The sequence below is a fragment of the Clupea harengus genome, chromosome 1 (assembly GCF_900700415.2).
Source record: "Clupea harengus chromosome 1, Ch_v2.0.2, whole genome shotgun sequence".
NCBI classification, from domain to species: domain Eukaryota; kingdom Metazoa; phylum Chordata; class Actinopteri; order Clupeiformes; family Clupeidae; genus Clupea; species Clupea harengus.
This window is the reverse complement of record NC_045152.1, coordinates 27,512,176-27,527,799: the sequence shown is the minus strand read 5'-3', so window position 1 is coordinate 27,527,799 and position 15,624 is coordinate 27,512,176. Positions and strand designations below refer to the sequence as shown.

The 15,624-nt window shown below is 44.3% G+C and overlaps 2 protein-coding genes across 2 annotated transcripts in view; one reads left to right on the top strand and one right to left on the bottom strand.

Annotated features, from left to right (window-relative positions):
- Window positions 1–8,108, top strand: part of abca3b (ATP-binding cassette, sub-family A (ABC1), member 3b) — a 25,436-nt gene extending 17,328 nt beyond the window's left edge. Inside the window, exons 20-31 of the mRNA XM_031574344.2 lie at window positions 366–639; window positions 857–1,061; window positions 1,567–1,786; window positions 2,151–2,309; window positions 2,687–2,859; window positions 3,016–3,150; window positions 3,371–3,565; window positions 4,148–4,335; window positions 4,640–4,810; window positions 5,140–5,336; window positions 5,529–5,602; window positions 5,959–8,108. Coding sequence (XP_031430204.1) covers window positions 366–639; window positions 857–1,061; window positions 1,567–1,786; window positions 2,151–2,309; window positions 2,687–2,859; window positions 3,016–3,150; window positions 3,371–3,565; window positions 4,148–4,335; window positions 4,640–4,810; window positions 5,140–5,336; window positions 5,529–5,602; window positions 5,959–6,090 — 2,123 coding nt within the window. The 3' untranslated portion in view covers window positions 6,091–8,108. The remainder of the gene's footprint in view (window positions 1–365; window positions 640–856; window positions 1,062–1,566; window positions 1,787–2,150; window positions 2,310–2,686; window positions 2,860–3,015; window positions 3,151–3,370; window positions 3,566–4,147; window positions 4,336–4,639; window positions 4,811–5,139; window positions 5,337–5,528; window positions 5,603–5,958) is intronic.
- Window positions 7,917–15,624, bottom strand: actr5 (actin related protein 5). The gene is made up of 9 exons (XM_012838782.3): window positions 15,211–15,624; window positions 14,858–15,096; window positions 14,572–14,741; window positions 13,579–13,799; window positions 13,270–13,431; window positions 11,373–11,480; window positions 10,828–10,967; window positions 9,139–9,271; window positions 7,917–8,718 (listed from the first exon to the last, which is right to left on the bottom strand). Exons 1-9 carry the CDS (start codon window positions 15,574–15,576, stop codon window positions 8,350–8,352), a joined length of 1,908 nt encoding a protein of 635 aa, XP_012694236.2. The 5' UTR covers window positions 15,577–15,624; the 3' UTR covers window positions 7,917–8,349.

Sequence of the window (15,624 nt, the reverse complement as noted above, 5' to 3'; positions counted from 1 at the left end):
GAGATCACAGGTGTATTCACTTTCTTCGAGTTTCTACTTTGAGGCCTGTATTTTCAATATGTTTATTTGAAAATATTTGTTTATGATTGTTCATAAGATGAAATACTCTTACTTCTCAACTTAGAAATAATGCAATTATTGAAAGGTGATACAATTTTGCAAATAATTGACGTTGACGTTTAAATTATATTGCACAGGGGTGTACTCACTTCTGTAGTATACTATATATAAACTTTTCTACTTTTGTATTTTTCAAGTGTTAATAGCATAGCATAAAAAAACAATGCTACTGTGTTCCTCTCAACTCATTTTAAAATGGCATCTAATGATCTAATACCATCATTCTCTGTGCACCTTGTCAACAGACTTCTCAGAGTATGTGCTGCGCAATGCTGAGGAGGAGGGCGGAGCCTTCAATGAGCACTGTGTGGTGGGTGTGGCTTTCCGAGGCAAATCCAAGTCATTCGTTGAGGCGACGGCATACTTCAACAACCAAGGCTACCACACTCCCGCCACTGCCCTTCTGCTGCTGGACAATGCCCTGTACCGCAAGCTGGCTGGACCCAACGCCTCCATACGCGCGGGGAACGACCCTATGCCACGCAACTTATCTGAAACGGCACAGAGCCAGCTCTCTGTGTGAGTGTGATAAGAGTTTAACGAGCCTGTTTATGATCTGTATCTAGCTTGCATGAACATTTTTAGCATTTTAATGCGGCATAGTTATCTACTGAACATCTATAACATTGTCAACCTGTGGTGTGTATATTTTTAAATCATATCTGTCTCTCTCTCTCTCTCTCACTCTGTCTTTTCTTCCTTTCTCCTGACATCTTTCCCTTCTGCTCTGCTGCAGGAGTCAGACAGGCTTTGCCATTGCAATAAACCTGATGTACGGAATGGCGTCTTTGTCCAGCACATTTGCGCTGCTGCTGGTGACCGAGCGCTCACTGAAGTGCAAGCATGTGCAACAAGTCAGCGGGGTGTACCTGTCCAACTACTGGTTCTCCGCCCTGCTCTGGGATCTCATCAATTTTCTGCTGCCCTGCATGCTCATGCTGGTCAGTACAAGACATCATAACACTGCCCTCACAAAGTTTGAAAATGCCTCACATATTTTGCATAATTTAGTTTATACACTTTTTTGTGATCACCATCCTAAATTGATCAGCATTGGGTCTGTTGGGTACTACCCTTAATCATTCAGTAAATGTATTAAATTCTGCTGATCTAAATTTCTTTAGAAAAAGAAAAAAGTTCAATCCATCCAGTAAGCTGCATAAGTTGCGAGTCTGATTTGAATGCGATGTTTCAAATATTATGCAATCAAAAAGAAATGCATTGTGGCCGGTCTTGTCATTGATCATGATAAATTACTTTAATACATGTAAGATACAATAGCATACTTTAGAACACACTTTCCTGGGGTGTTGAAGAAAAACTATTCTGACATCTGTTGTTTTTGGGTCTCCACCTCAACCACTCTCTTGCCGTTGTGATGTCTGTCATCATCTCATACAGAGCATATCTCTCCTTGTCTTTCTTCTTGTCTCTTGTTTCTCTCAGGTGGTGTTCAGGGTGTTTGCCGTCAAGGCGTTTGTGGAGCATAACCACCTGGTGGATGTGCTGCTGGTGCTGCTGCTCTTCGGCTGGGCGGTGGTGCCGCTGATGTACCTGCTCAGCTTCCTGTTCTCCACGGCAGCCACTGCCTACACCCGCCTCACCATCTTCAACATCATCAGCGGCACCGCAACCTTCCTGGCAGTCACCATCATGACCATACCAGGTGAAAGAGCGTGGCAAAGTAGATTGTCAAGTCCAGTGAAATTGTGTGTCACCTCTGTGATGTTAGTGTTGAACCGTAATTTTCTTACTCTTTCCTTTTCTTGTAAATGTTACTACATGCACTCAGATAAGTTTAAAACAAATTGAATTAATGATGAAAAAAAGTGAGTCAAGATGCAATGCAGTGATACATGCACCATTGTACTGTAGAGGTTGTATATAATGAAGAGGAATGTGATGGTGGTCTGCAAGATGAGTTGGAGGTCAGAGTACATTAAGGGAGTGGCACTGAGAGATGGTGCTTGATAGAAGCTTGATAGAAGCAAGACATTTCTCACTCCTGTCTCCCGTGTCATCCCTCACAGAGCTGCAATTACAGGACCTATCTCGCATCCTGGACAAGGTCTTCCTGCTCTTCCCCAACTACTGTCTGGGCATGTCCTTCAGCCAGTTCTACCAGAACTATGAGCTCATTTCCTTCTGCACCCCCAACCCCATTGCAGAGGCTTTCTGCAAATACTACAGTGAGTACCAGGCCTGACTCAGCACTGCAAATCTCACTTTGGCAAATCTCAGTTGGTGTTCCACTCTAGAGCTTTATTGGGGTGAACAAGCAGATGGTTCATGACGATGGTGGTGGTGGTGGTGGTGGTGGTGGTGGTGGTGGTGGTGGTGTTGGTTGCCTGATACCCTGATACCCAAGGATCGAATTGAGATATAGTGTATGTATAAATATATATATATTGAGATATAAGAGAAGACATACTCAGTTGAGTGCATAACATGTCATGTATTTTGACTAGAGTGCAACAGTAGAGCCTTTTATGTTGCCCAGCCATTGCAGCCTTTGTGAGAGAGCTACTCTAACACTGAATGTATGTGCTTTGTCTGCTCTATATAGACCTCACCTACCAGGAGAACTACTTCTCAATGATGTCCCCAGGCATCGGTCGCTACCTGGTTGCCATGGCTCTACAGGGTGTGCTCTTCATCGTTCTCCTCTTCCTTGTGGAGCTGCAGTGTGTGCGCACGCTAAAGCGCATGCTGGGCTCCCTCTGCTGGAGACACAGGAAGGTGCGTCTGATAGGACCAGGCCACAGCCCACGAGGGGCCGCATGAGCAGAGAGGGTGGGGAGAAGGTACTTGTAAAGGTGATAAGTGTTTGTAGATAAATATCTGTGTGTGTGTGTGTGTGTGTTTGTGTGTGTGTGTGTGTGTGTATGTATGTAGGGGCACTTGCTGGCTGAAGCAGCATTACGGTCTGAGGACAGGGATGTGGCTGAAGAGAGGAAGAGAGTTCTAGAATGCCAGCCAGTGGTGGAGTCCATGGTGGGGAGCCCACTCGTCTTGACGGAGCTCACCAAGGTAACCGTGTGTTTCATATCTACTATGCCTTTGTGTTCCAGTGTTGTGTCATATATGGATGATCTAACTGAGCGCTGGGTTGTATCTATATGCCAGTTTTATATGACTTTGACTTTTAACACGTGGCTTTGTGGATCAGTGTGTTTGTGTACGTGTGTTTATAAATGTGCTCCGCGTTTGCCTGAGTACGTTGTAGAACTGTGCGTGCTCCTGTTTGCAGGTGTACACAGGGGGACCATGTCTGCTGGCGGTCGATCGGCTCTCTCTGGCCGTGGGCAAGGGCGAGTGCTTTGGCCTGCTGGGCTTCAATGGAGCGGGGAAAACCACCGCCTTTAAGATGCTCACTGGAGATGAGACTGTAACTTCAGGAGATGCCTACATTGATGGGTACAGCATCTTGAGGGACATCAAGAAGGTGAGCTGGAAAAGACAAGAAAATGGATCTAATGAAGGAGAAAAGTGAAGATTTGAAAGAGGGAATAGGAGGAAGATAAGAGGGGAGTGAGAAGAGAATAGAACAGGACAGGACAGACACTCAAGGAAAGACTTTTCTAAATGAAAGTGTTCCTGAATGGCCATCGACCCACTCTGTCAATCACTGTTCTGTTGTTGCTATGGTAACACACCAGTTGTCCCCCAGACATGCAAATGAATCCTCAGATCCATCCACTTTTGGTTTTATTTTTGTCTCTTTGTTCAGCTTACAGAGAACAGAAATGTCCCTTTTAGAACTAGCCAAAGCCATTCTTTTATTGTATAGCCATTCATAGTACACAGAACAGAAGACTTTGTACCTGTAGGTAGTAATATACACAGAAAAGAAAGGTTGACAAGCTCTTCGGAAATGCATGGTTAGGTGTGTGTTAAAGGTGATAATCTTTTCTTCTCAAGTGAAGTTTAAACTCCCTCCTGGTCTAACTTTAGGTGTCAAAAGGCGGTGTCCATCTCCTTGGTACTCATCTGTGCTTTGTAACCGTGTGCGTGTGCTTTTGTACAGGTTCAGCAGCGGATTGGGTACTGTCCTCAGTTTGATGCAGTGCTGGATCACATGACAGGCCGTGAAACCCTAAGCATGTATGCGAGGTTGAGGGGTGTGCCGGAGAAGTACGCTTCCGGCTGCGTGGAGAACGTGCTCAGGTCCCTCCTGCTGGAGCCTCATGCTGACAAGCTGGTCCGCAGCTACAGGTAATGGAAAGTTCCAGAAGAGGGGAAGCCAGGGGGAGAAGGAAAGGCTGCACATAGGCACAGCTGGGAGGAAGAGAATGGGAGAGAGGGTGAGGAAATCAGGAAGAATCAGCCGCTTGGCCAGAGATGAACTAGCCTGCAGCTCTGGCTAATAGGAGACAAAGGATGCTCAGGGAAAGGACAAATGAAAAAGTGATGTTGAATGAAGGAATGGAGTGAGTGAGAAAAAGGAGGTGTAAGGCTACAGGCTAACTGTGTGTGTGTGTGTGTGTGTGTGTGTGTGTGTGTGTGTGGTTGCGTGCAGTGGGGGCAACAAGAGGAAACTGAGTGCCGGGATGGCTCTGATTGGTAGCCCACCTGTCATCTTTCTGGACGAGCCATCAACGGGCATGGATCCTGTTGCCAGGCGACTGTTGTGGGATGCCGTCACCCGTACACGCGAGTCTGGCAAAGCAGTCATCATCACTTCACACAGGTCAGACACACACAACATGGTTATTTACAACCATAATAATAACTCACACAGGTGAACAGCACTAACACATGGATAATCAAGCCATATATATACACTACAGAGCATAAAAAAAAGATAATACACAATAAAATGTAGTAAAGAAATGCAGTAAAGCAGTAAAACCATCATAAAACACACACACACTTACTGACACGCACAAACAACAGAAGTATATGCTTTGCCTCATTCACCACAGCCTTTAGTTTCTTTGCCATGAAACAGTTGACAATAAAAAAACTAAGATGGGGGTAGAGGTCTAGCTCACATCTCTCTCACCCTCTTCTCCACAGCATGGAGGAGTGTGAGGCGCTATGCACTCGTCTGGCCGTGATGGTGAACGGCCAGCTGAAGTGTCTGGGCAGCCCCCAGCACCTGAAGAGCAAGTTCGGTAGTGGCTACACCCTCCTGGCCAAGGTGCGCTTAGAGAGCGAGGTGGAGGAGACCCTGCTGCAGCTCTTCAAAGAATTCATTGAGTCCACATTCCCAGGTGCCAGCAGCCACCGCCACCCCACCACTGAAGGACACGTGACCATCAGCAATGTGTACATTACCAAAACCGGATTTGTTTTCGGTGATAAAGTGACTAACCAGCATCTCCTTTGTGTATTGTGTGTGTGTATTGTGTGTGTGTGTGTGTGTGTGTGTGTGTGTGTGTGTGTGTGTTTCTCTGTCTGTATAGGGAGCTTACTGAAGGATGAACACCAGGGTATGGTGCACTACCACCTGACTGACAAAAGCCTGACATGGGCACAGGTAAGAGACTCACGGTCATGCACACACAGAAGCAGACACTGCTGCACAGAATGCTCCACCTAGCACAGGTGTTTACCTGATGAAGAAAAATACAGTGTTGCACAAGGCAACCATATTCATCTGTCATGACTGAATAACGGGGAGTGTGTGTAGTGTGAGTGTATGATGGTCTTTCCCACCTGAGCGGCTGCTTAGTGCCTCAGTTAGGCACTTCAAAGTTTATGAGCAAGTAGCTGGTCTTTCTCTTAATTTTATATGAATGTATTATATTAATATTCATTTATTATATTAAATAGATAAAAACTCAAAAGGTTTCTGTTTTGTGTGTGTGTGTGTGTGTGTGTGGTCTGCTTTAGGTGTTTGGGACCCTGGAGGCAGCCAAAGAGAAGTACTGCATAGAAGACTACTGTGTCAGTCAGATCTCTCTGGAGCAGGTGTTCCTGAGCTTCGCCCAGTTCCAGCACTGTGCCGAGGGCAGTCGCAAGTGAAGGACACAAAAGCGGGAGAGGAGCCCCTTTTTCCGTCTCCCTCCCACCTGCAGCGCACACTTCCTGTCTGTGCAGGGCTTGAGCAAACAGACTCTCCTCTAGGCTACACCAGAGGACTGCTCAGGTCTTCATCATCATCATCATCGTCCTCCTCATCATCACCACCACCACCACACTCAACACATACTGACACAAGCCTCAACCACAGTGCAGTTCTGCACATTGTCCATGTGTGTTAGCAGGTTAACTGTGGAGCGTCTGTGTCTCTCCTTTAGTTTCAGTTGGTGTGTCAGGCGTTGAATCTGTGGAAGTGTACTGTACTGTACTGTACTGGGGTGGGCTGGGTGCGCACATGGTTCTGAGTCTTAAATATTGCACCTTTTTGTTTGTTGAAGACTTGAAGTATATTACTACTGGAGATGAAGTTTATTCTGCACTCCCCCAAAACGTGGTCTGTTTGACCATCCATGAATGGATGCGTTTCTTGTTCAGCTTTTTTTTTTTGCTGTGTCTGTGTGTATTATTTATGTGTATTATTTGCTATGGCTTTTGTTTTTTTTTCCACTGTTTATCACTTTGAGCGGCATCTCATTGTAAACCTGTGTAAATACAGTCAAATCATTCCTTGATAACGCTTCCCAACTCCAGCGCCATTCAGGTCAACAACAAATAGGCATGCTGACGTGAAACCCTTATAAGAGAAACGCATGACATTAAAATAGAGAAACCGGCCCACCACCCCCCCCCCCCCCCCCCCCCCCAAGAGAAACAACCTAGAACCTAGGCCTAGAACAACGTTTTATAGACATGGGAACAAAACTACTTCGAGAAGTAGGCCTCAGAATGTCTTTTGTTGTCATGGTACATGCAATCCATTTGCACTTCTCAGACACTCATTACATATAAATATGCATCACAGAAGCAATCTTGCTAACACCATGCAGCCATGTTCTTTACTTAAGTGATGGATAGGCTGTTCCGTGTGTGTGTATATGTCTTTATGCTTGCCTGTGTGTGTGTGTGTGTGTGTGTGTGAACAGTATGCGTATATGTTTGAAAAAGCATTCCTGCATTCTCTTAATCTAAAGTGAAACCACTATTGTGCCGCTCTTCTCAATCAGTGAACTTTACTCCGGTTACGTCCTCTTGAGACCCAGATGTGCCTTATTTAAAAGGCAGTGCACTCACCCATGCAGATGTCCTGTATGATGTCTGTCCTACAGAGCGTTTCTCTCACATTTACAGCAAGGAGCTGACATCACTGCTGAACGGTGCTCTGGGACCCTGTATTTGTAAGGAGCTTAATACTAAAATGCATAATAATCGTAGGTCAGTAATTCCAGTCTCAACAACCTGATTATGACCACAGAAACTGCACCTCTGATTAAAGGGCCTCGAAACCCAAGTCATTTTATTCAGCGCCTGATGGCAGGACCATCTCTGAGAATTCACACTTGAATGTATTTAAAACCAGTTGAATGCTCAGAGGTAAAGTCATTCAGATCTCCAAAGTCATTTTTTGTTGCCAAGACAAAAATGACTCCCTTTATTGGAAAGCGTCACTAAGTGTGCGAGTAAATACACTGATTGGAGAGGGCATGCTTACATTATAGTCTTCTGTTAACCAAATGCCTCACTCATTCTCTGTGAAGTGCAAATAGTTATTTTACGACTTAAACATTTGGGGAACCTGTATTTGCTCAATTTTAGCTGGTGAAGGACAAGCGTTTGGACATTCTGTTGCATTGTGACATTCTTTGATGGGCTTATGAGGAAGCGGCACCTTGACCTATTTTCTTTGTCTTTTTTTATATTTGCACAGCACATTAACATCTTTTGTTTTTTTATTCAGAATCGCATTTGTAATTAATAATAATGACAAAACTGAGAAATTACTACTGTATCATATTTAAAAAAGGGAATCCATGTTATAATCTTCCGTACTGTACCACTGAATGAACCGTGTCAAATATACATGTATTGCTGTAATTTTGTATTAAATATGCTTAATGACAAAATGGAGCAAAGTGTGATCTTTCAGCCCTCAAACGGAATTCCGTTAAATACACGGTGTGGTGTATACAACACTATCCATAAACAAACATACACATCTTTAGTCTATTAAGAGTTCATTTTCTTGTCATTTCGACCACCACATGCAATCCTACACCAGTATGTCCTTCATTCAGTCTAAATGAATGGGAATGGTCAGGGGGAAGGTGCATGTATCATTATGTGGCAAGAAGCAGCTTTGTGTTACTATGACAGCTCTGTGTTTTGTGTGCTGGGAGATGCCATATTGGTATCTGAAAGGGAGGCACTAGCACCAGATACTGGGGTGGTCACTGGAGTGGTCTCAATGGTGACAGCAACAGGTCCAGTTGTCGGTACAGACTCTGTGGGCAGAGTGGATTCAGAGGCTGGGGTGGCCTCGTTTGCTCTTTGCGTGGGTCGACTGATCGGCATGGGGATGAAGATGTTTGAGGCACAGTGCTCACTCAGATACTCCCCTCCTTTCTCCTCATAGTCCTGCCTGCTCACCCAACCTGGTCCCCCGGGGGGGTGCTGCAAAGCCCACTCGCGAGCTCCATACCATGCATCCTGCGCTGGCCGTGATGCTAGCCTCACCTGCAGGAGAGAGAAAATGGATATGTGAGGACAGAGCCTTGCCATGGAGGATGGCCATGAGCAAACACCAAGTTTCCCCAATTAAGTGGTGGCATGGAAACCATCGCTTCGAATATATGTCGGGTTACCTGATTAGGCAAAATGCTCTGTGGTGAAGAATCACGTGTTTATTCACAGGTTAAAAAGTTGTATTCAAAATAAGGAGGATGTTAAAAAGTTCACATATTACATAATCCATATTAGAGGCTACCGGTAGGCAATATTGCTTTGAGGGCAACAATACTCAAAGTGTGTATCCTCTGTGACCTCTTAAGACATACACATACATACATAGTCATATCCCCTAAGGCTGAGAGGTTCATTGAAACTACATTGTCAGACAGAAGTCTACCACCTTCTGTACAAGCATTCATTTTTCACCTTATAATATGACTGGAAAGGTCTGATGGCCAGCATCTCACTCTCCACACGATCCTGCAACCCAGGGTACATCAGATTTCCTCCTGTGAGAAAGACATTTTCCACCAGCGCCATCTGCAGCTCAGGAGTGTACCTGCATGAACAAAAAAATTCTCTCTTTGGTGTTGGACAAAGGTGTGGTTCTACATGTTATGGTGTCTGAGGCAGCTTGATTTGTTTAAAACCAATGCCATCTTTTAATTTACTCTAATTATTGGGTAAATATTTTTTCAACATTTGAAAATTATATTGTAGCCAGACCAGAAGATTCTTCAATAACATCCCAAACATCTTTTTATCTAGTAGACCTGTCATTGCAGTTATCAGACAAAATAAGAGTTACTGAGATGGCACTAAGACTTCGGCAACATCTCTTTTCCGCCGCAAGACTTTTGACACCCCCAATAACCTACTTATTACTAGGACTGTGGCGAGTGCATCAAAGTGAAGAAAAAAAGCTGTGTGTGTGTATTTTTGCCCTGCTGCTGCTGTTAGAACGCACACTTACTAGAACTTAAAAAATACAAACATCTCTCACCCGTACTTCCCTCTCTGCACTGGCTCCCTGTCAAAGTAGAATTGATTTCAAAGTACTTCTTCTAACATACCAAGCCCTAAACGGCTCATCTCCAAATTACCTAAACAAATGAGTTGTCACCTACTGCTCACCAAGACCATTTAGTTCCCAGAGTGCAGGTCACCTTGTAATTCCAAGAATATCAAAAAGCAAAAATAGGAGGCGGGCACAGCATGCAGTGTGTGTTGCGGCTGTTGCCGGCTGTTTTATATCCTGCCACCCTTGCTATCCTTGTATAACTAATATTTGCATGTACCATATCAGCAACTCTCAGCATATCTCAACATAAACATAACACAATTCCCATACACCTTGCTGGGCAGTCTCTCCCTCTCCTTCTTTATCTTATTATGTTAATACTGATACTGATTCTGATAAAGTGGCCATATTACCTACTGTCAATTGTTTACCTAAATGTATCTCTTTATCTGTTTATCAAAGTGATGATTACTAACCAAATGTCCTCCCTCTTACGTACATCATGACCTTTCCTCGCAAATGCCGATGGCTGTGGAAACATTGTTCCTCATCACCATATTCATTAAGTACAGATGTATACTAGGCAGCCAAACTCTACCCACTCACTTTGTCTCTTTCTTCCCCTCCTAGTCTACACTATCTCCGCTGTGGGATGCTGCTGTAGTCTCTCCACCTGATCTACTTGCAGAAACCCTCTGCCTTCACCTACCCACCTCCACCACACTGTCAAGCACTTATTCCACCCCCTACTCTGTAATAGCCTTTACCTGCAATGTAAATAATCGCCATCATCAACCCAGTTTTTGGTTTCATTGCTCTACTAACCCTGGTAATAGTAACCTTACGAGCACACTGTGTACCCACTAAGCTGTTCTACAATACTTGAATGCACTCTCCCCACCTCATCCACCATCAATTTTGTGTGCATCACGTATATACTTAGCAGTGTACAACAGACACAATACAGTCTGATGATTATGGACTTAAGGTGTAAATCCAGCCATCAGTGAAAGGTGTAACCAGACAGATACAGACAAACAGTAACAAGTCATTTCGTGTAAAACTTCGCTTTAGGTTTTGACGAGGATGCTCACCTGTCCAGCACAAACTGCACAGTCTCCATGAGGCCCATCTGATCTTCTCCAATCATGGAGGGCTGGAACATGACCTCTGGAGCGCGCAGTCTCTCCGTGCCCACATACAGTTGGTGGTACTCTGCTAACTTCAACACAGGCTAAGAAAAGGGTGGAGACAATGTGGAGGGGACAAAAATACAGGCAATAAATAAATACAATAAAAGTCAAACATTACATATTAAAGGCATGACGGTCAAAAATCATACCCGACACACATTTGTATAGCTAGTTAACATTAGTAACACCCCTCAGTTGCAGGGGTTTGACATGTTCTTGGCATCATTCAGACAGAGCACATATTGAACTGAAGTATAACCATGACAGTAATTCAGTGCTCCTTATTCTCCATTATGCATATGGCCCAAAAACATTTATCAGCCAGCGATTGGCTTCTCAGTGACTACATCAAGCACATGGCGTGTGTCCTCTCACACCTGTGCTTTGATGAAGCTGATGTGGTTTGCATGTAATGTGTATGATTATTGTATTGATGTGAAACCCACCTGGGAAACATTAACCAATCTTTCCACTTCTGTGTTTTCCTCTCTAAAATCAGCATCAGTATCAGCTGCGCCGTCCCCTTCCTCCATGGGCTGATCAAGATCCAAAGCCTGACAATCACACAAACACAGGCAAATCACACTATGAAAATATACAGTATGCTATGGGGTGTTTTGTCGATTAATTACTTTAAAAAAATTCATCCAATTCTATATTGATTTAAAACTTCTGGATCAAACTATTAGGCTACTATGTATTTTTTCTGTTTTTTTCTAGGTTCATTTCCGGAATGGTTAAATAGTCTCACTGTCATATTAAAGAAAATCCCCATTAGATGTCTCTCTCTCGTTCCAACTTGCTCAACAAAACCCGTTGTTACACCAATTACACAGTAAAAGCAACTATACCCATGTGTGTCTCAAATAAAAATAATTTGGTATACAAGCCTTTGGCCTTTTCTTTAGAGTTTTTCAAAATTTGTTTCCAATAACTCCAGTTACCATTAGAGTAGGGTGACCAGACATCTTGTTTTTCAGCACTTTTTCAGCAACTTATTCTAATAAATGAATACATTTTGTCCTATATGTCCTCTTTCCTTAAACTTTAATTATGGGGTTAAGAGCAATACGATTAAGGGAACACAATTTACTTACGGAAACCTATGATCAAGCAGACATAGGTTCCACGCAAGGGTGTACACCATGGAGGTATTATAAAGATCTGGAGAGAGAGAGGAAGTACCACCTTCATTTCTTTTAATGGCCGATGCTATGCTAGCTACCTCAGCCAAGAAAGTACCAAATTGACTGCAGACATCTTTAAAAACTTTGTGGGTGCTCACTTCTGGAACCATTTATACGCAAAGCCAATTAGGCACCACATAACCTGACAACAGGCAAATACAAATAATGTGCTATCTAAGCAGATTGGTGAATGTTTCTGCCTTGAAAACTGCCAGCTCATGAACGAGTTGAATGAAGGGCACGAGCCTCCTGACACATGCATGTTGAATTATTTATTTCAGGATAGCAATAAAGGAGACTGGCTGCTGAGATTTGTGCCAAGGCTAAAGCCTTTCCGCCGATAATATTATATTAGCCTTATATATAGGCTATATGGGAAACAATAAATAAACATAATTAAATGGTGTCAGGTTGTGTAATATATAGGTAGTAGGGCTGTGTGATATGACTACAAAAATGTATCTCAATTTATTTCAGTGATATGGTTGATTTAAGCAGTCACCATAGCCTAGGCCTACTATCTACGTTTGTAAAAACCCATTGATTATGTGCATTTGTGATGTGTAGTCTTTGTCTTTAAAACTTTAAAACCACAGCAATTCGACTAAATAATATGACTACCCAGCACCAAGTGGGTAAAGCAAGTACTCATCCCTTGTTCTTCCTTTTGGGGGAGAGGCTTTGACTGCTGGAGGTCATGACCTGCCATTTCTATATCCTTTGGATATTTCGTGGCATGTTTTTGGCTAAGCTGTGGTGCTGGATGTTTTTTCCCTTTCTTTCTATTTTAGCTTACTAAGTTCTGACTTGTCGTAGTCTGGCTTTTGGTGCTCACAATCTTGTTTTTGGTTGAGACTCCTGAACTTAGGACTTATGGGATGCACCACATATTTACATGTAGTCTGTAAACGCCTCAGCCATAACCACTGGTAAGCCCTCTCTGCAGCCTCTGGAAACTAGTGACCGACCTTGTAAACTGAAGTCCACGAGTAGCAATGTGGTAGACTTAGCTACAAAACCTGTAGCACTCCACCAACTCCGTTGGTCTTGTGTGTGCTTGTAAATCTCATTCCCTGACTTTATACACAAGCGTTGCAAACTTTTTTGGAACAGAAGATGCTTTTTTTCCCCCTCCCTTCCTGTTGCACACACCAACCTCTGCCCTGCTATCTGGCCCCTCCTGGAGAGTCCGCTGACGGCTGAGCTCCAGGAGCACGCCGAGCTTGTGGATGTAGGACTGGAGCTCCTCTGCAGAGTCCATGTTCAGCTCAATCAGCCGCCGCTGGAACTGATCCACCAACCCGTCCTCAAGCAGCTCCTACGCAGACAGTCGCGACGGAATGGGCCACATATGCATGTAAAGAAACTGTGTATAAGATCTGTTGTGCAATGCATGGTATTGAAATGTGCATGCATGTGTATTGAAATGTGCATGCATGTTTATATAAATGTCTGCTTGCATCACCTGCACTGCCAATAGGTTGTCGAGGCGCTCCTGGTCCTGCTGGTTTTTCTCCTCTCTGCGCCGGGCGTTGATCTCCTGCAGTCGCCGCAGCTGATTGGCTCTCCTTTCCTGACGCTCCTCGGCCCCCACCACGGCAGCACCCGCCAGCTTGGCTGAAAATGGCAGCTGGATGCGATGTACTTCCTGCTCGTAGAACTCTGGGCTGCGCCACTTTTCTAGCACTAAATAACACCACACAAATACATCACAGTCGTCAGTCTGCGGAGTGCAAAACATTTGGGCACGGTAGTCATGGAAATCAGGTTGGTGCTCTAGTTCATCACAATCTCATAATGCTGCCTTCACAGTAGCCTGCATTCTGAATTGAAATGCAGTACAATGTGACCAACCTGACAATAGGGGTAATTTCATTAGCCGCGTTTCTTTAGGTAGCTTTAGCTCATTCGGGGCGGACTCTGCGTGGTGCCAGCCAAGTTGCCCATCTGTGGTGGTCCTTTTACTCACACAAATGTGTCCCTGATAGTCTCAGCTCGGCCCCCAGTGGGCACACAAGTACGTTTTTTAATAGTTTGAAGTGACTGAAGGAATGTTCTGTCTGTGCGCTTCTCACAGGAATTTGGAGATTTATTCTGTAAAGGGTAGCCAGATTCACTGGCTATGAGAAAGCTACAACCCCGCATGTGGAGAGCTCATCCATCTCCAAACCGTGCACATTTCGCAAAGGCAGAATATTGTGTAACTTGAGTTTTTACTGTTTGTTTACAGGTCCAAGAGCATAGTGCTGCGTTTTTCTCTCTCTGTAGGCAGCCATGTGTGTTGTGTTTTAGAAAGGACTATATTAAATCTTTGATTATACACCAGACACAGTGGTTCAACACGTTTGTTGTACACATCTTTCAAAGTGACACTGCTGACTATTTTTGCACCCATTGAAGCTCTGCTAGTGGACTGTTGTGGTTACCATGACTGTAATCATAACTGAGTAATGAATACCTTGTTGGTAGTCTGAAGCAATGTAGCTGTGCTGATGCAGGAGCTCCTCCATACGACTGAGAGTGAGAGCAGGCTGCTGGCCGGGATACTTTAGCTGCAACAGCCGCTGGAGGTAACTGGCAGCCTGGCTTCCTCCCACATTAAGCCGCTTGCAATTGACTGCATCCAAACTAAGATCCACACATCACACACACACACACACACACACAAATGCGAAACAACGGGGTCAGCGACACCTACTCATGCATCTAATCCACTGACATTTCAAATAAATTCAAACGCTTACCTGCCATTGATGACTGGAAGAACGTGAGAACAGTGATAACCAGAAGAGATCACAAGTCCGGTGTGCGGGCTATCCACACTGCGTTGCCTGTTGTTCAAGTAGAAACTATACAAGCTGTCAATGCCATAGCTGACTTGTGGAACACCATAACACTCGAACAGAAGTTCCGACATCATCTGGCGGCAGTGTAGTGGGTTGCAAGGAGCCTCAGTCACAACCACGGGGTACTCCACTCGGCCCTTTACACAATGGTGGAGAGAATTACAAAAATGTTTGCAAGTTAGCAAGCAAACTTGGGTAACTACAGGTGGGTACGCTGCGTAAGTAACGGAAGTTGTATTCATTTCACTTACCTCTGTGGTAAGGCCCAGATGCATAAACACATAGTCGAACATCAGCTCTTGCATCTCGAAATTGACAACCACATTGCGATCGAACTGACTTTTCAGGAGCCATCGGAGTGGTTCGAGATTTGGGATATCATTACCAATCTGAGTCTCACTCCTCGCGGCCCCTCGGCTTCGGGCCGCCACGGATTTGAATTGAAGTCTCGGAGCCGAAAGTTCGTCAGTGTCGCACGCCCATCCCGCCCGCGTTTGAAAGGAACCATTATCTATAATTATTGGAACGGGTGAAGGCTGAAAACATTCTGCGCTTACTTCATAAACTGGATCTGGTGTGGATTTGTAATCCTGAAAGGTGAATATATTGGTTGACATGCTCGATTGTGAGGATCATTTGAAATGAGTGTTACAGGAAAATACTAC

Bases quoted from the DNA above. Each gene is read 5' to 3' on its own strand.
- actr5 (XM_012838782.3), bottom strand. From the start codon at position 15,576: ATGTCAACCAATATATTCACCTTTCAGGATTACAAATCCACACCAGAT. The intron at 14,742-14,857 runs GTAAGCGTTTGA...TGTGGATCTTAG, and splicing joins CTTCCAGTCATCAATGGCAG to TTTGGATGCAGTCAATTGCA. The intron at 13,432-13,578 runs GTGATGCAAGCA...CTGTCTGCGTAG, and splicing joins ACAACCTATTGGCAGTGCAG to GAGCTGCTTGAGGACGGGTT.